Consider the following 20,025-nt stretch of genomic DNA (forward strand, 5'->3'; position numbering starts at 1 on the left):
AAGCAGCCACAAGTCTACGGCTTACCATGTTGGCCTGCTACACAAATTCCGCTGTCCTGCCCCGCTTCTCTGATCTGCACTGCAAGACCCCAGGCACTGAATGCGAAGGCCGAAAATTCGACCTTGTCCTGAGTGCGCATGTGATAGGTGCTGTGCATGGTCTTGTTCACAGAGAAAGACTATGTTCTTTGTTCACAACTAAATTTATCTTTCTGAGGAATTCACTCCCTTTTTCCCATCCCACAGCTGCGACTGTCTCCCGACCTAGCCTGGCATCACACTCCCAGAGGCTAGCGCAGATTAGGCGTAGGAAGAAGAGGACACGGGAGGACATGTTCTCGGAACTTATGGGCTGCTCCCGAGCCCAGGCAGCCCAGCAAACCCAGTGGAGGGAGAACTTGTCCCAAATGCACTGATCACACATGGAACGGGAAAAGAGGTGGCGGCAGGAAGACCAGCAGGCGACTCAAACGCTGCTTGGACTAATGAGGGAGCAAACGGACACGCTCCGGCGCCTTGTGGATGTTCTGCAGGACCAGAGGCAGGAGGACAGAGCCCCGCTGCAGTCTATCTCTAACCGCCCTCCCCTGCCACAAAGTCCCATACCCCCCTCACCCAAAGTCCCAAGAAGGAGGGGCGGCAGAGTCCGTAAAAACTCTCACTCCACCCCTGCAGACTGCTCAACTACCAGAAGGCTCTCATTCCCCAAAATTTGATAAGTCCTTTCCTTCCCGCCTCACCCAAGCCCCCGTCCCAGTTTCATCCCCCAGTTTCATGTGTAGTTGCTAATAAAAAATACGTTTCTGTTCATTACTGTTTCAGTCAGGCTGTTTTGAGGGAGAGTCTGTCTGAAGGGGGGCAAGGGGGTTGGTAATTGGACAGGACAGTCACCTTTACCAGGGTACAGAGGCGGGGGCAGGTTCAGCAGCAGGGCACACACACATTGCAGTCACTAGTTACCCTGGTCAGTCTGGGAGGTGGTTTTCATGTTCTGTGGGGGGGAGCTATGTGACTTTGTGGCGGGGGAGGGCGGTTAGAGATCTTATGCAGTGGTCCTTATCCTGGATCGCAGAGCCACGCAGCAGGGGATCTGTAACCGTCCTCCCCCTGCCACAAAGTCACATAGCCCCCACACACAGAGTCCCGAACAGGAGGGGTGGCAGGCTCCGTTGAAACAACCAGTCCACCACTGCGGAGCCTGTCATTCCTGGAGTTTAGAAGCGTCCTTTGCATCACTACATTACACCCGCTCCCCACTACAGTCTGCGTCCCAGGTTCAACACTTTCCCGCGAAAACAGTAATAAAGAAAACGGTGTTCATTAACAAATTTCAAGTGATTTTATTTTTAAACGTGTGTTGGAAGGGGGGGAACGGGGTGAACGGGGTATGTAACTGGAGAGGATAGTGAACATTTACTGGGTAAAGAAACAGGGGCAGGTTCAGCTTCTCTGTAAACAAACTTAATAGTCACAGGTTACCCTGCTCACTCAGGAACCTAGCTTTCAAAGCCTCCCGGATGCACAGCGCGTCCCGCTGGGCTCTTCTAATCGCACGGCTGTCTGGCTGGGTGTAATCAGCAGCCAGGCTATTTGCCTCAACCTCCCACCCCGCCATAAAGGTCTCCCCCTTGCTCTCACACAGATTGTGGAGCACACAGCAAGCTGCAATAACAATGGGGATATTGGTTTCACTGAGATCACAGCAAGTCAGTAAGGTTCTCCATCTCCCCTTGAGACGTCCAAAAGCACACTCCACCACCATTCTGCACTTGCTCAGCCGGTAGTTGAAGAGTTCTTTTTCAGTGTCCAGGGCGCCAGTATAGGGCTTCATGAGCCAGGGCATTAGCGGGTAGGCTGGGTCCCCGAGGATGACTATAGGCATCTCCACATCCCCAAGAGTTATTTTGTGGTCCGGGAAGTAAATACCTTCCTGCAGCCGTCTAAACAGACCAGAGTTCCTGAAAACACGAGCGTCATGAACCTTGCCCGGCCATCCGACGTTGATGTTTGTAAAACGTCCCCTATGGTCCACCAGTGCTTGCAGCACCATTGAAAAGTAGCCCTTTCGGTTAATGTACTGGCTGGCCTGGTGGTCCGGTCCCAGGATAGGGATGTGAGTTCCATCTATAGCCCCACCGCAGTTTGGGAATCCCATCACGGCGAAGCCATCTATGATGACCTGCACGTTTCCCAGGGTCACTACCTTTGAGAGCAGTAGCTCAACGATTGCGTTGGCTACTTGCATGACAACAACCCCCACGGTAGATTTGCCCACGCCAAAGTGGTTCGCGACTGACCGGTAGCTGTCCGGCGTTGCAAGCTTCCAGAGGGCTATGGCCACTCGCTTCTGGACACTCAGGGCTGCTCGCATCCGGGTGTCATTGCGCTTCAGGGCAGGGGACAGCAACTCACAAAGTTCCATGAAAGTCCCCTTCCGCATGCGAAAGTTTCGCAGCCACTGTGATTCATCCCAGACCTGCAGCACTATGCGGTCCCACCAGTCCGTGCTTGTTTCCCGGGCCCAGAATCGCCGTTCCACAACATCAACATGACCCACTGCCACCATGATGTCCTCGGCGCGGGGTCCCGTGCTTTGTGACAGGTCTGTGCCACTCTCAGACTTCAGGTCCTCACCGCGCTGCCATAGCCTCCTCGCCCGATTTCTCAGCATCTGCCTCTGGGAAAGGTGGATGATAAGCTGCGAGGTGTTGACAACGGCCATAACTGCAGCGATGGTCGCAGCGGGCTCCATGCTCGCAGTGCTGTGGCATCCAAGCTGTCACTGACCAGAAAAGTGCGCGAACTGATTTCCCGCCGGCGCTTTCAGGGAGGGAGGGCGGGAGTGACGGTTGGATGACGACAGTTACCCAAAAGCACCCTCGACACATTTTTTTCCCCAGAAGGCATTGGGGGCTCGACCCAGAATTCCAATGGGCAGCGGGGACTGCGGGAACTGTGGGATAGCTGCCCACAGTGCACCGCTTCCAATGTCGACGCTTGCCCCGTTAGTGTGGACTCACAAAGTCGAATTACTGTCCTTAGTGTGGACACACACGTTCGACTTTGTAATATCGATTCCACATATTCGATTTAAGTAAAATCGAACTACTCTCATAGTGTAGACATACTCTTAGTTCCCTGCGTGTCATCAAACCATTCTTCGGTGGTGGAGTGGAAAGTGAGCGACGAGAGGGTGCTAAAAATGTCAGGTGCTAGGCCAACATGGAAAAGGACAAGCCTCGCTGTGTGTACTTACAATTGTAGGTCGCTGGCGAGGGAGGAAACATTAAACCATCTGATGGAGGAGAAGAAAAGGATAAGATGCAATATCCTCGGTATCTGCGAAACCCGATGAAAGAAGGAGTTGGAAGTCAACTGGAAAGATGGAAGCGCTGTGAGGCTCAGAAAGGGAGATGGCGCTAGAAACGTTGGAGGAGTTGGATTTATCGTCAGTAAGGATTGGGTTTCGAAAGTCATATCATGCCAGCTAATATCATCACGTATTGGTGTGCTGCATCTTCAGATGGAGTCAAAAGCTATCCTCAAGGTCATCCAGGCCTACGCTCCTACAAGTGCAAGTGAGGATGAAGAAGGAGAAGAATTCTACCAAGAGCTCGAAAGAGCCCTCGCGCAAAAGTCCACTTACACTATCACAATGGGAGATTTCAACGCTAAGGTTGGGCGAGGGAAAGCTGGCGAAAAGTTCATAGGGAGATACGGCAGCGGCGAAAGAAATGAAAGAGGAGAAAGGCTGGTAACTATGCAGAAACTAAAGAACTGTACGTGGCAAACACCTGGTACAAAAAGAAGATTGCAAAAAGGTGGACTTGGATCACGCCAAACGCGAAGAGTAAGAATGAAATCGACTATATTTTAGTTAATAAAAGGCGCATCGATCAAGATGTCTCTGTAGTGTAGCGCTTCAACACCGGCAGTGACCATTGCCTGCTTAGAGCGAAGCTGATTTTCGACAGAGTAGTGGAAAAGAAAGCTTTACAGATGGCAAACAGGAAACAGCGCCCGAAGACATTCGATGAAGCAAAGCTGAAGAAAGCGATTTCTGGGTTTGACTGGAGCCAGACGGAAAAGTGTGATGAGGACTATAGTATCTTTGCTAACAAGCTGAGACATTGCATAAAAGCAGCTGAAATTGAAAAGATGAAGAAGGCAAAGGGAAGAATCTCGAACGAAATGAAAAGCTTGTTAGAGAAGCGGAGAAATATGAAAAGGAGCCCCGATAACAACCTTGAGTACTCCATTCTGTGCAAGCTTATACGGCAAAAACTGAAGGGCGACTTTGAGAACTTCCGGAAAGAAAAGCTCCTTAAAACAGCTGAATCACGCAAGAGCCTCAGGACATGCAAGCGGGAATTGGCACAGTATAGATTGAGCGTAACAGCATTGAAGAACAAGGACGGAGAGACAGTAATTGACAGAGCAGGGATGGAGGAGGTCTGCAAGGACTTCTATACAGAACTGTTCAAATCAAGAATCAACGTCCCTCTCCCAACGCTCCAAGAGTCAGAAGAATGCGTCCCCCCAATAATCGTCAGTGAAGTCCAAAGCTCACTACACCAGATGAAGAAGGGAAAAGCTCCAGGCAAAGATGGAATAACGTCAGAAATTATTTCTGCAGGAGGTGAAAAACTTTGGAAGGCCCTTGCTTTAAGATTCAGTCGATATCTCAAAGAGGGAAAAATACCATCAAGCTGGAAGGAGTCGAATACCATCTTGCTGTACAAGAAGGGGGATCAAGAAAATCTTAAGAACTATCGAGCTATATGCCTTCTCTCTCATATCTATAAACTCGTTACAAAGGTGATAACAAACCGACTCTCGCAGAGTTTGGATGAACAACAGCCGAGAGAGCAGGCAGGGTTTCAAAGAAATTTCAGCACGATCGACCTTATATTTACCCTTAGCCAGCTCCTAGGAAGAGCGAGGGAATACAAACTCCTGCTGTGCATTGCTTTCGTCGAGTATGAAAAGGCCTTCGATAGCGTCGAGTTCAACGCAATATTAAAGGCGCTCTCAGAGCAGGGCATTAACACGCAGTATATCAGTTTGTTGAAGGAAGCGAATACTGGATGTACTACAGACATTACTCTCCTCGAAACTCCCCTCCCCATCCCAATCGAGAAAGGCGTAAAGCAAGGAGATACGATTTCACCAAAACTATTTACCGCCTGCCTTGAAATGGTTATGAGCAAGATCAATTGGAGGAGTGGTGTTAATATAAATGGAAAACGATTATCTCATCTCAGATTCACCGACAACATCATACTAATTGCCGAAAGCACCAACCAACTGCAGAGCATGCTACGAACACTCGACAAGAAAAGCAGTCAGGTCAGTCTGAAAATGAACCGTTGCAAAACGAAATACATGTGATCAGACATCTTACAAAAAGCCCGAATAACAGTAACAGGAGAAGAAATTGAAGAAGTGGAACAGTACATATATTTGGGTCAAGAAGTGAATATGTGCCAAGATATGAACGGAGAACTCTCGTGAAGGATTCGGGCAGGATGGTGTGCGTTTAATTCCATCAAGGACATCCTCTAAGGAAAAACCGACAAGACCACACGTACAAATATCTTCAATTCAACAGTGCTGCCAGCCATGCTGTATGGCAGTGAAACGTGGGTACTGACGAAGAGAGAACAGTGGCTGTCGGTAGCTGAAAGGGCAATGGAACGAGCTATGTTGGGAATTTCCCTTCTGGATCGTATCCCAAATGAAATTATTAGAGAACGCAGCAGTGTGAAAGATATTGTCGTGGAAAGCAGATATAATAAGGTACGATGGGCGGGCCACATAGCACGGTTCACGGACAATAGGTGGACCGCAATCATTACTGAGTGGTACCCATGAGAACAGAAAAGACCACCTGGTCGGCCTCCAAGAAGATGGGAAGATGACATTGTTAAATGTTTCGGACGAACATGGAGAAGAAAGGCAAGAATGCGAGAAGAATGGCGGACATGTTGTGATTGGAGCAGTCTTAACGACAGCTGAAGACCGATCGATCCAGGTGATCCAGGTGATATGCACAAATCTTGTTACTCCAATTAGAGTCTCCCAAACACTTCAGTTCAAACACACTGGTTTAGATAAAACAATAAAACAAGTGTATTAACTATAAAGAGAGAGCTTTTAAGCGAACATAAGTAATGAGGCATAAAAGTCAGAAATGGTTACAAGAAAAAGAAAGATAAAATGCAACTAATGCCTAACTTAACAAACTATATTAAATTCAAAGCAAGGTTTTTCTCACCACATGCTCTTAAGAGTCTTACTGGCTGAACTTTTTAGGCCAAGACCCCTGTAATGACTGTTTCCTTTGTTCTGCACCCGTAGCTTGAAGTAGCAATAACAACCCAAATACATGGTTTCCGCCGTCAGCACCCCCATTATAAAAATTGTTCCAGCACCACTGCATTGGGGTGTCTGCCCTAGGGTGACCAGACAGCAAGTGTGAAAAATCGGGACGGGGGTGGGGGGTAATAGGAGCCTATATAAGAAAAAGATCCAAAAATTGGGACTGTCCCTATAAAATCGGGACATCTGGTCACCCTAGTTTGCCCCTTCTTTTTATTGTCCTGTCCTCTCTTTAAGAAGCATTTCCAGCTGAGAGCATGGCACCAGGCAGACTGTGTGGTCAGGAACCCCATGCTGCTTCTTTGCTAAAATGTAGATTTTCTGCTCATTCCCCTTTTCTTGCCAATGAATAGCCATTTAGAAGGCAATGGCCCATTGACCTTGTTGTCACCTGGCAGAGGGGTCAGCTTGCCCGTTGTCTCTAAGGAACAGGTTTGGCCTCTCCCCAGACTTGGAACATGTTTTAGTAACACCATACAGTGGAATCTTATAATTTTACACACAATGTTGCTACACATATTTTACCAGGACAATAATGACCAGCAAATTATGAGTTTTTCACATGATACCTCACAAGGCATACTTTGTACAAAGATTATTACAGTAGTGTACTAGGAATGAAGACAGAGGTACAGTCTGTCACATCCCTCCTCCCTGCCTCATGTAATTATGCCTGCATGCATACCTTTTACTCAGGCTATGTTCGAAGTCTATGTTTGAAGTCACGCCTATATTGTTTTTTATGCATTGTTCCGGAACACACTGAAACTGATGCAGATATATATCTACAGACTTTTATCTTATAACTATTTCATACATTGAAACACTTGTTTGGTGAGTTTTGTGATGTATTTCATTATGTGTTTGTTTCCCTTGTTTAATATTAGTTCTATTTGATAGCATGTTTGAGTGAGTGAGTTTTAATTCCGTTAGTAACAATGGACAGCTCCTTTCAACAGCAATTTTTGGTGTTGGATCATCATATGTGTGTGTTCAAACAAAGTTTACACCCTTCCCCATTAGATCTATGTTTGTTCCCATCCACCTCTCCATTTGAGTTTGAGTATGTAAGTTTACATACATTGCACTTAAATCTTACCACAATGGCACAATAATCTTAAACATCTGAAGTCCAATATATACATTTTCTAAGTTTCAGGTTAATTTTGAATGAAAACATAAACTGTTCTGTGTTATTTAAACACCTGCTTGTGCTTCATGGCAAACTTTTTTTTAAAATTCTTTTTGGAAGCAAATGGTTATAGATCTATTCTGTATTTCTACTTTGATCTTTATATAATGTTTTTTCTTAAAAGTTCATTTTCACTTGCTACTTATCCTCTAACTGAAATCATAGAGCTCTTTTGTGACATCACATTTAGTTACTGTGGAAATTTTGTCACATTATTAAGGTTATAATGTCACAATGTAGTTATGGCTTTATATGAGGAATAAGAAGCAGGAGCGGATGAGATCTTGCATCTAAATGTTCCCTTTGCATTCCCTTTTATTCTTGTCTGTGTGCCTTGTTCCATGCTCCCACCTATACTTGAAATGGTCCTTCTCTTCAAAAAGAACAGGAGTACTTGTGGCAGCTTAGAGGAGGGAGGGATAGCTCAGGGGTTTGAGTATTGGCCTGCTAAACCCAGGGTTGTGAGTTCAATCCTTGAACTTAGGGATCTGGGGCAAAAATCAGTACTTGGTCCTGCTAGTGAAGGCAGCGGGCTGGACTCGATGACCTTTCAAGGTCCCTTCCAGCGCTATGAGATAGGTATATCTCCTTATTTATTTATTTATAGAGACTAACAAATTTATTTGAGCATAAGCTTTCGTGGGCTACAGCCCACTTCTTCGGATGCATAGAATGGAACCTATATTGAGGAGATATATATATACACATACAGAGAGCATGAAAAGGTGGGAGTTGTCTTACCAACTCTGAGAGGCCAATTAAGTAAGAGAAAAAAAAACTTTTGAAGTGATAATCAAGATAGCCCAGTACAGACAGTATTCTCACACTTCTTATCAAACTGTCTGTACTGGGCTATCTTGATTATCACTTCAAAAGTTTTTTTTCTCTTACTTAATTGGCCTCTCAGAGTTGGTAAGACAACTCCCACCTTTTCATGCTCTCTGTATGTGTATATATATCTCCTCAATATAGGTTCCATTCTATGCATCCGAAGAAGTGGGCTGTAGCCCACGAAAGCTTATGCTCAAATAAATTTGTTAGTCTCTAAGGTGCCACAAGTACTCCTGTTCTTTTTGCGAATACAAACTAACACGGCTGCTACTCTGAAACCTTCTCTTCAAACTCCATCAGTCACCTTTTCTTTCTTCAAATTCATTCTAAAAATAAAATCACTTGCCCTACAAAGCTTTTGAATCATGACCCATCAAAACATGGGTGCAAAGATAGGAGGCATGAGGTGTGTGTGTGTTGTTTTTTTTAATGGAAAACATACCGATATCTATCTATACATAAGTAATGCTAGTGGAAGAATGAAGGAGCTTCTGAGTGATTCTGTGGCTGCAGCAAGGGTTGGGGCAAGAAGCAAGCAGCCAGGAAGTTTCTCTGTGATTTCCTGAAGCTCTCGTGGCAGAGAGAGTTGCCTAGTGGCATCCTGCATCTACTTTGTATAGGGAGGTGCAAAAGATTCGTGCTCTCCCTGAAGAAACATTACTATTGAAGGTCTGTTGGTAAACCGCAACAAGAGGGATCCAGACTTAGCTACGGAGCTTGGAGGAAAGCAGGAGAGAGAACTGGAGGACACATGGTGCACATGTACTTTTGAGCGGAGGGCCAGGAAGGTTTTGGCACTATGCCTTTAAAAGCACATAGGCTTCCAAATAGTGTGTGAGCATGATGACATCCGGTATCTGAATTGCACAGCAATGGATGTATCTAATGTACCTTGGTGCCTCTTAATAGCAGGGTAATGGCCACATTAGAAATGTCTAGATCAGTGCTTTTCAACCTGTGGTCCGGGGACCCCTGGGGGTCTGCAGACTATGTCTAAGGGGTCCGTGAAAGGTTGTTGTTACCATAGCACAGTGGTTTTCAACAAGTCTGCAAATGAAAAAAGGTTGAAAACCACTGGTCTAGATCCATAAGTATAGAAGATCGACAATTTAGATGCAACAAAATAACAATCATGTAGCTTTGATACCGTAATATAGTCATCTGAGAGGTGGGAGGGACCTTTCTTGCTGACTGAATGGGGTCACAAACCAAAAAGCATTCTTCACAGCTGTTATCTAGAGAGACGTGGTGGATATCCCTACCCTGTAAAATAGGGAGAAGCTGCCAACAGACCTCTGATTCACCTGGTTTATCCCACTGCTGCCCTCTTCTCTCAGGTAAATGCAGAGCACCACAGCATCTCACCTTTGGAGAAGGGGAAATTTCTTATGCCCTAAGGTTGTAGGAACTTTTCCTGGATGAAAAGACAGATTGACTCCCAAGCATAGGAAGTTGTAGAGCACAAGTGATAGGGAATTTATTTACACAACCCCCCTTATTCAAATCTCCCTCCAGTTTGGAACTGAAGGATTTGGGGTGTTTTGCTCTTCTGTTGCAGACTAACATTTTTGCTTACTAGATAATCCCTGGCTTTTTAGAGTTTGCACAATTCAGAAGATTATGGAGAATTTCTCGTGGTAAATGTATTCCTTTTTGTTCTTGTCATTTAATTTGGTCAATTTTTCCCCTCTACTTTTTTAGCTTTATTCATTAGACAGTTATAACTAACTGTAGTCAGACCTTGCTGGACTCACGTTAGCAAGTTGGAAATAAATTGTGATTTTATCTAGTCTAACTGCAACATAAGGATAAATTGAAGTTTTGAAAAGTTGTAATAAAAGCTACAGGCGTGTGACTGTGTCTAACATTTTTACTAGGACAGAACCTTAAAGGACATCTTTCATGACTGGGACTCTCTTGAAATATTGTATGTGCTTTCAGACTAACACAATATTCATCTTTGTCAGGATAGGAGGTTACAAAAAAAAATTTCTTCTGCTTTTAATGTATTTGTTTTGCATGTCAGGTATGTTTAGTTTGTATTTGAAATGTCATGCCAATTAGTTTTTAAAACCTAATATAAATTAGCAGGAAAGAGATGGAGTGGAGAGTTTTCGGTTAAAAATATTAATAAAGAAAAGAGGGAAATAGTTCATTTGTTTATATGTTGTTCTGTTCACTGCTGCAGGGTGCATAACATTTATACTCATTCATTAAGATGTGTATAACTGCCATTTTGCAAAGGTAGGGGCATAGATGAGAAAGAAAGCCAACAGAGATAGGCAGGTGAGATAATCAAATTCCTATCCCTGTTGCTTCCTATACTTCAGCACAGTCAAATGAAATCTTTCATTCTCTTCCCTTTCAATCAAAATGTGGAAAATACAAAACTCAGAAAGAAAATTCATAAATGAAAATATCTGCTGTATCTGACAACATAATATGTTCATATGAATTAGAGATGGTCTGAGGTCATCTAATCCATGCCACTTACAATCCAGGTTTGCTCCCAACTGTATACTTCCTACTGCTTTTGCAGTTCATTTTTAAAAGTCTAAAGTAATGGTGCTCCTGCTGCTTCCTTTGGAAACTATTATACAATTTAATAGATCTCACTGCAAGGAAGTTTTGCCTGGTATTCCATCTAACAGCATGCTGTACATCAATGTTTGTTTCACACCTGTGACATAGAGTAGACGTGGGTTATTATGATAACATCTATTAGAAAAGCAAGCATTTGCCTGGCATCACATTTTTAAAATATAGAATTCTAAAAATATAAATATTTAAATTAGAAATATAAATACAATCCTGGATCCTTGGCCCCTGGTAAGTCCTCTTTGTGCTTCTCCAGTGATGCAAAGAGGACTTAAGGCTGCCTTAATGCAACAGCTGAAGACCCCTCTGATATAGAGGAAATCTCAGCAGGTTTCAGGCTGGCATAACCAGCTACTTCCGTCTCTGGAAGAGGTGGCATAAGGGGTGGGACCAGAGCACAATGTGGTCCAGCGATCCATGCTGGCAGAAGAGATCCTACAGAGTTGATCGGGACACACATTTGAATGAAGACAGACACAGCGCTAAATTTAAGCAGCAGGCTGTAACTTTATCAGCTTAGCACTGGGGAGGAGGACCTCCGCATCCCCCTACTCTTCTGCACCAGGCATTTAAGTGGGTCTAGTGCGATAATCAGAGGGATATTGTGAGCCAAACCGTGGGAAAGTAGGTAAAAGTTTATAATGTGTTACAATAATCTATAACAATGAATGTTGATGGGGAAAGGTGTAAAAGGGAGACAAATGAACTGAATTGGTCTACACAAAAAGGCTTACTGATCTAATTCAAGGACTGTTCAGAGATCACGCTTGGTAAACATATAAAATGTGGGGCCGGAAATCAGTGAACCAAAATTGGTGTGTTGGAAATTAGTTCTAATTGGTGGACAAAATAATGAGGGATGGGCTATTTCACTCATCACTCCCTTCTGGGGTCCTCAGAAAGAGACTTTGAGGGGGAAATTAGCGGCTGTGGATCCCGGCTGACTGAAAGATGGGAGAACAGGAAGGAGCAAGCCTCACCATTATGGCTGCCAACCCCATCATCTCCGGGATGCCAGGATCCACTCTGACACCGTTGGGCCTTCGTTGTCCTAGTCCCGAAAGATGTTCTTTTCCTTCCCCATCTTATTTCTTCTCTTTCCTAGTCCTCTGCTTTTGCCTTCTGTCTAATAAGACTCTGGGTTAGCTGGCCAAGACTGTATTTTGCAACATTTTGTTAGTCTGTGACCAGAAAGACAGCCAAAAGCAAGGTCCTAAGCACCCAGTGTTGGTACACATTTGCCTTGTCTCTTGGGTGGTTAATAAGACAGAGTGCTGTGTCTGTGTTTTCCAGCAATGAGGTTGCAAGTGAGAGACAGCACCAGAGACAAAAACTACATTTTTTAAATTTGTTCTGTTCTTTTCTTTCCCCTTTTGGGCGTGTTTGTCTTGTTTTGTCTTCAAGAAAACAGGATTGGACTTTAAGAACAGCCACAAAAAGAATGGCTCCAGACTATCTCAACTAACTTCTTGTCTTTTCCCCAAAAAGGAGAGTTGTTGCTGCCTATAATGCTGTCTAAAAGACTGTCAGCTAGGGAGGGTTTCCTTCTAAAACCTCTCCAGCTCACGGGAAGGGGAACAAGAAATGTTGTTAAAATGAGAGCCTTCCTTAATAGTTTACATTTCCAAGGCTTTAACTGTTTTGTCTTCTTTTCTGTGTCTTTAATAAAAGGTTAAAAAGATTTTTAATGCTGTGTTTGCCATGGTACTAATCTGCTGAGGTCTCTGTATAGCAGACCCCAAAACTGATTACAACTGTTTAATGTTTGACAGTGACAGAGTCATATTAACACCTCTGAATCTTTGGGCCCATATATGCCAATACAGTGGGAGAAGGGAAGGTGGCATAATGCCAGTTAAATACCCTCCCCCCAGATGCACTGAGCAGTGCTGTGGTACACAAGGGGATCAAACTCACATTGCTGATTTTCTTCAATGCTTTTTCACAGACTTATACACAGTAAGGGTACTGTAAAAAATACAAACACCTAAATTTTTTTAAATAGAATATCAGGGCTGGGAGGGACCTCAGGAGGTCATCTAGTCTAACCCCCTGCTCAAAGCAGGACCAATCCCCAGACAGATTTTTGCCCTAGATCACTAAATGGCCCCCTTAAGGATTGAACTCACAACCCTGGGAGTAGCAGGCCACTGCTCAAACCACTGAACTATCCCTCCCCCCAAATTTTGGTAGCCAGTTAGTCCATATATGGGCAAAGAGACCCAAATTACACTTAGCTCAGCCCCTTTTTATCAAGATACTTCCAAAAATATTTTTTTAGCATAATAGTGATTTTACCTACTGCTTATGCTGCAGTACCCTGGCACAGTAGCGTCAGCTGACAGTGGCGCTGAGGTCTTCGATCTTTATTCTGCATTACTTTGCAATGGTGGATTTAATTCAAACTCTTACTGCTTTTTGTGATTTAATTAGGCAAAAACAAAGCTTCGCTTGTCCCTCTCACCAAGCAGCACCCCTTATCCAAGCTATGGTATCAGAAAGGACTGCTGTTCCTTGTGACTCAGTTTGCAGTACAGTCTGTGCCGCTTAATAGAGGTGACTTTAATAGGGATGTTTGATTAACTTTGAAATGTGCCTGAGACACTCTCCTGCCTGTATTTAGGCTTTAAGTTCCTTCTTTATTGGGAGGCCTCTGAGACCTCATGCCAGACAACATCATTAATGTATGAATTCATTAGGTACCCATCACTGGGGTATCTAGACACCATTATATGCATTTAAAAGCACATGAATGATTAAAGATAATAGGGATGGAAGAAATCTGATGTTTTAAATGTCTGTGTGCAACTGAGGTGAAATTAAAGTTCAAGTGCAACTTTTAGAGCATCTGATGACTGAGGATATGACGTTATTCTTTATAATTATTAAATATTTATATAGCGGTAGCACCCAAAGACCCAAATTTGCTCAGTGCAGTACAAACACATAAGAAAAGATAGTACACTAATGTCCTGTGCACCCATCTCTGAATATCAGATCCCTTTTATGTGTGTCAAGTTGAGCACCCAAGAATTGAGGCATCCAAAATCACTAAACACTTCTGAAAATCTTGGCTTTAGTTTTTAAAATGTCTATTGACATGAAAATGTTACATAAAGCATACTACAGCGTTAATTATGTTTTTTCTAAGGAATGAAATGCAGCAGGGAAAAAATGCAACATTATGTGTCTTTGGTACTTAAAAATACACTTGCTGATAAAACTGGCCTCTTTATCCGTACAGGGCAAGATTTCAATCACAATTTTCAGCATCTGAATTCTGTATAATCCATGCAACATATGGAGATTTTGGGCCCATAGTTTTGAAGTGATCAGCATAAATAGTTATTGTACACATGTTGCAGTACATTTCTCTTTTGCTTTTTCATCCTGTTTCTCTTTTTCGTTGATAAAGCTTTCATCGTGCGTATAATATATTTTGTTGGCCAAGATAAAAGACTTCTTGTTATTTTGTAAATTAGATTACCATATATCAGAGAGGGATGTTAGTATGTACTTTGGAACATTCGAGTTTCTTGATTATTGTTTCCTGATGTCTTATTTTCTGGCTTCTTGGATTTAGCTCCTCTTTCATTCAGGTGTACTGGTGTCCCTAAGCCTTTCTGGGCCACAGCTGGAGAAAGTGGTGATTGACAGGACCCTGGCAGGGAAGCTCATCTCCGACACCATCAGTGATGGTAATTACACCCATGTGCAAATCAATTGCCTACATTAACAATAGAGCAGGAGAAATAGTATGTCAACAGGTAGACTAATTATTGCCACTGGGGACTTGCAAACACAACAAGTAATTGCATGTAATGCCATAGTTAGAACCCTCAGGACCAAGAACAGTTTGGGAATAATACTTAACATCAAAGTTTTCAGTCTTGTCAAATATTGAATGGATTTTCTAAAATTCATTTTCTTACACATTTTAAACACTAGCACATGCAATTGTTGGCATGCTTACTTCATATACAGGGAAAAGTGACAGAAGCAGATAATAATGAAATAATTACACAGGATTTTTACATATACAAAATGCTCAGTTATCAAAAATGGCAGGATAGCAATGCACATATTGAGCTGTACTGGCTGCATTTCTAGATTGCCAGCTCCCAGGAAATCAATATTTCTAATTATTAATGACTGCTATTGCAATGAGACGTGTTTATTTAAAAATCCACTGTATATGAAATACGTCGGTTTTCAAGAGCATTGTAATATGAAAGTCTTTATTTTTATTTTGTTAATGTTCCGCTGCAAACCTCCACTGAGAACTGTAATCAAACATTAGTATCCTGGCATCTGAATGACCAAGAATATGCAATTTCAGTTTGAGCCTGAGCAGATGTGAATTTTACTCTGAATACTCAAAGAAAGCTTAAGTCCAAGCTTATATATGAGTGCATGAGAGCTCCTTTTGATGTTTGGGGTTATAGGCCCAGATTCACAAAGGGACTTAGGTGCTCTGACTGTCATTTAGAATTCCCTGGCTTATATACTTTTTTCAGAGCTTTTTTAAAATTAAAAATTACTTAAGTCTAATCATTCTTTCAAATTAATAAATCTTAACAGTCATACCTCTCAAGAAAATTGTAACAATCAAAACTGTACTGCCATATCTAGGGTTACATAACAGTCTCCATTCCATCTTTTGTTTTCACTTGCTCATCACTTTCTGAAAATTTCAACTTTCAGTTTAAAAATGCCCAGGTCTGAAAGTGAAATATTTGTTAAAGTTTGTATTAAAAAATGTCTGAAATATTTTTGCTCAAAGAGAGAGAGAAAAAAAGTTTTTTCTATTTTAAAAAGTAAATTCTTGTGAACTTTTTGGAGCTCTCTATTGCCCAGGCAACAGGAGTTGAAATTTTGCAAAACAATGTACAGAAGAAATTTCTCCGGAAGACATTGGGTTGAATTTGCCCTAATTGTGAGGCTTTTAGAGTCTGTTTTATATTTGGTTTGGTTTGGAGGGTTTTTTTCTTTTTGCTATCATAAAATGTGCAGCAAAGAATGAATACGCTGCACATACATGTGGAGCTAACTTATTTACAACAGAAATGTCCAATCATACATTCTGAGGACTGACAAGAATACCTGGGGGTGAGAAAAGATCTGTTGCCAAATTTGAATCAGCTCAATGTCAGATTAAAGCCCAAGAAATTCACTTAACACGCTATAGATTTAGGCCCCGATCCTCCAAACTGACCCAAAGTGACAGACACGCCCAGGCAGAACCCCATTGAAGTCAGTGGAGGTTTGCCTGGGCACTGGGGTCCATCTACATGAATCAGAGTGCAGGATCAGGGCCTAAATATACAACAAAGAGTATGGAAATCTGCTGCCATACAAAGCCACCTAAATTCACAAATAAATAGCTTCATAGTTAACTTCCTTCTCTTGTGAACTGCACTTAAGGAAGCCTCTGCTGATGATTGAAAATAAACTAGTATGTGGGTTCTAACAAACTCATTAAAATAATTTCTCATTGTTCAATGATATTTAATATATAAGGAGCCTAAATCCAAAGATATCAGTCCATTTTAACAATGATATATGTAGAAAAATGGGAAATATTACAATATGCCACAAATGTGTATAACTTTTATGATTATATTATATGACTTGAGAAGTAGTATGCCATCCTAAAATAATAGATTGTAACATAATGCATCCACAAGGTGCAGAACTAAGGTTGCATATATAACCTTATCTTTAATATTTCCTGACTTTTGAGTGTTTAGCAATTTAACCGTAATATTTTATTAAATATAATTTTGATCTATGGAATATGTAAAAGTTTGTGGCTGCAACTCTGAAGGAGAGACAGACTTATTTGTTGTAAGTTTAGTTTATTATATTGTGTTATAACGTAGAATAGAATTAGCTAAATAAAGAAAAGTTTGGTATGGAAAAAGACGCCATTTACATAAATCAAAGCCACACAACTCTCAGAACAGGTAGTATTGTCATAACTACCGTCCATGTCTCTTGACATTTCAAAATGCCTAAATTCTGTTGAGACATTGTGGTCTCATGACAGGCATGTGCTGGATTCATAGCCCGATACCCTACCTAATATTCAAAAGCTTGCTGGGGTATTATGACCCTGTACAACAGCATTCCAATTCTCTTTAAGGGGCTCTATGAGCAATGGTATAACCAGGGTTGACCATTGTTTTAGGCCTAATCTGGTGCCGGAAGTAGGCCTTTTCCTGGGTGTGCTCATCTAAGCAGATACTCCAGATTTACAGGTATTGATGGCAACTGAATGTCCTGAATGTATGCCTGATTCAGGAAAGAAGAATTATGAATGGACGGCAATCCCTTTGATAATATCTTATACCCCTCCTTTTCCACCCAACCCTCTCTTGAAATCTTTTCCCACACCCAATCCTATAATTTAGCTTTGCACCCTAGCTATCACCAGGTGTCTCTGAATGACCCAGCTGTGCTGCCAGTCTAAACAATAAGAGTCACCTTTCCTGTTCCCCGCCCCTTCAGCCAATACCCAGGCAACCAGAGCTTTGCTGAGACTGAAGAACCAACTTTCTCTATTCACCACTCCCACCTGCTCATGGGTCCCCGACCCCTAGTCTGTCTTTAGACCAAAATTTCAGGAGTGTTCTGAGGTTTGATGTAGACCTATCTCTAGTGTAGCATAAATATATGTTAAAGTTTATTTCTAGTAATACAGTGTATGCAATTGCATATATACAAAGAGGCCGTGTCTATAACTTTGAATTTTCTTGTGTGTGTTAAAATCTCAACTGTTGCATCAAAGGGGCAATGTCAGGTAGTTTAGGCCCAAAGTTTTGTTTCAAAACTTAGTATTAACAGAGTTGCTTTTATGAAATTTTTAAATATCAGTGACCACAGTTTGTTTAAATCCAAACATTTTCCTTTGGCATTTGCATACCAAATGTTGTAGCATTGTGCTAATACCTGACAATCTGAAAGTGCAGCTGGCTGTAAAACAGACTGCAAACAAAAGCAAAGCTGACTAGTTTATTTTCTTTGTTCAAGTGGAGTATAATGCAAGAATAAGCTATCAATATCAATTATTAAAAGTATGTTATAAAAATTCTTATATATTTAAGAATCTAGGGTCTTAGTCACAAATGCAAGGCATTTTAAAATTGAATTTTTTAACCAGGTAATTTATTTAATTTTTTTTTACCTGATGGTGTCCCTTTCGTATAGGTTTCTGCATTTAATTCTTGAAAATAAATCTCACCATTTTGACTATAGTCATGGTTCTGTCCAAAGAGGAATTTTCAGCCATCTGGTACTAACCATCCATTGGCTGTCTGAACACTCAGACATTCTTTTACAGGTGTTCACAGTTCAGAGAGCAGTGCAATGTTTGGGGGATACCCTAAATTGTTGGCAGTGTTGTATCGCTCATTTTCTTTGTTCACCTGTGTTTTCTCTGTTTGTAGTGCTAGTTAATTTATTTTACATTTAAATATTTCTATTTATACTATATGGTAACACAATTGTGATTCCATAGACATTTTCCAGACTTCAAGGGAGTACATCCGCTCTTAGACATGCATGTGGTTTAGATCAAGAGCACAGAGGCAGAATGTCATGTGTTAAGCTTTCAACGGGTTCATTTTTGCCCATAGCAAAAGTATTATAAGGAACAACATTCTTGACTGCTGTGGTAGCATCTGGAATCTTACTGCTGTTACATCACTTATTGTTTATTCTTGAAATTACCAAATCCAATTCAAATAATGATTTGCATTTGACCAGCCCAAATGCAAACAATGTTGTACAAAGCCACAATCCCAAAATATCAATGGGAGTTGCTTTGGGCAAGGGACTGAGGAAGGTACCAAGTTGCAGATGGGGGGTGAGAATAAAACATACGTCTGATTAGAGTGATAACTTGGTATAAGATAATTTATTCAGTTTTATTTAATCTGAGTACTCCCTAAGCTTTATTTCTCATTTCCAAGAAGGTCCTGGCAAGATGACACATTGATGTCTTTTAGGAGATTACACAGGCTTCAATGTAATATTTAAGACATGGTCTTGAAAAAATTGCTTTTTGCAGTGTCTCAGTGGAGAACTCAGTAATTTGTTTTGTTATTGGTAGCAGGTATTACAGTGGTGACAATTTTTATTTGTTTTTCAGCTGTTCTTACAGACAGTTTCATCATCTTGTCATTTTGGGAGCAAAACAAACTCTGCTTCATTCAGTTTACAAAGAAGACAGGTTCTCCTGATGTAAACAAAAGACTGGAAAAACTCTCATCCTTGGATTTTAAGGTATAGCTGTCAATGATGTCTGTAAATACCGTAGTAACTTTATGTTATGGACCACTAGCACTGACGGATAGAGTATTGCACAGTAAAATGCTGGTCTTTGACATAGCTCTTTACCTGCCATTCTAATCAAAATACTTTACATTCTAAAAATGAACTGTTATTGCAACGTCAGAAAATATCTAAATGCCAATAAGGGTCCAATTTTTCATACATTTAGTGTAAGATTGTTACAGTTATTTAGTTTAAAGATTGCTACAAAGCTGACTGAGGCCAAAGTAGGAGGTGTGAAATTTAATTATTCATCTGTAGAAGCTCTTGAGTATGTGGATGATATTGGAGAGACTACGGACCAACTACAGCTAATGCTGGAAGAGCTGCAAAAAATGGCAGGGTGATAAAACCAAAGCTATCCATGCCTCCTATAAAATGGAAGCTAATGACCTGCTGGCATGATATGTAGAGGACAATGACATTGAATGGGTGAATAGTTTTATCTATCTGAGTAGTCGGTTGACAGCAGACACTTCTGTAACTGGAGGAGTCGCACATTGGATCACATTGGACACATTTCAGCATCTTCAGAGGCCTCTGATTGGGTGGCGGGATGTCTGTGTTACAACTAAGGTATGAATATTCAGTGCAGTAGTGATGGCAACCCGGGTTGTATGGAGCAGAACCTTGGCCGTTAAAAACAGCTGAGGAGAGGAAACAAAACAGTTGTCAGTGCCAAAAGTTAG

The 20,025-nt window shown here is 41.8% G+C and overlaps 1 protein-coding gene across 1 annotated transcript in view; it reads left to right on the forward strand.

The window, feature by feature from the left end:
- Positions 1–20,025, forward strand: part of WDPCP (WD repeat containing planar cell polarity effector) — a 166,845-nt gene that overhangs the window by 14,158 nt on the left and 132,662 nt on the right. The window contains exons 6-7 of the mRNA XM_065402010.1: positions 14,586–14,700; positions 19,155–19,288. Coding sequence (XP_065258082.1) covers positions 14,586–14,700; positions 19,155–19,288 — 249 coding nt within the window. The remainder of the gene's footprint in view (positions 1–14,585; positions 14,701–19,154; positions 19,289–20,025) is intronic.

Source organism: Emys orbicularis, chromosome 3 (genome assembly GCF_028017835.1).
Source record: "Emys orbicularis isolate rEmyOrb1 chromosome 3, rEmyOrb1.hap1, whole genome shotgun sequence".
Classification (NCBI taxonomy): Eukaryota; Metazoa; Chordata; order Testudines; family Emydidae; genus Emys; species Emys orbicularis.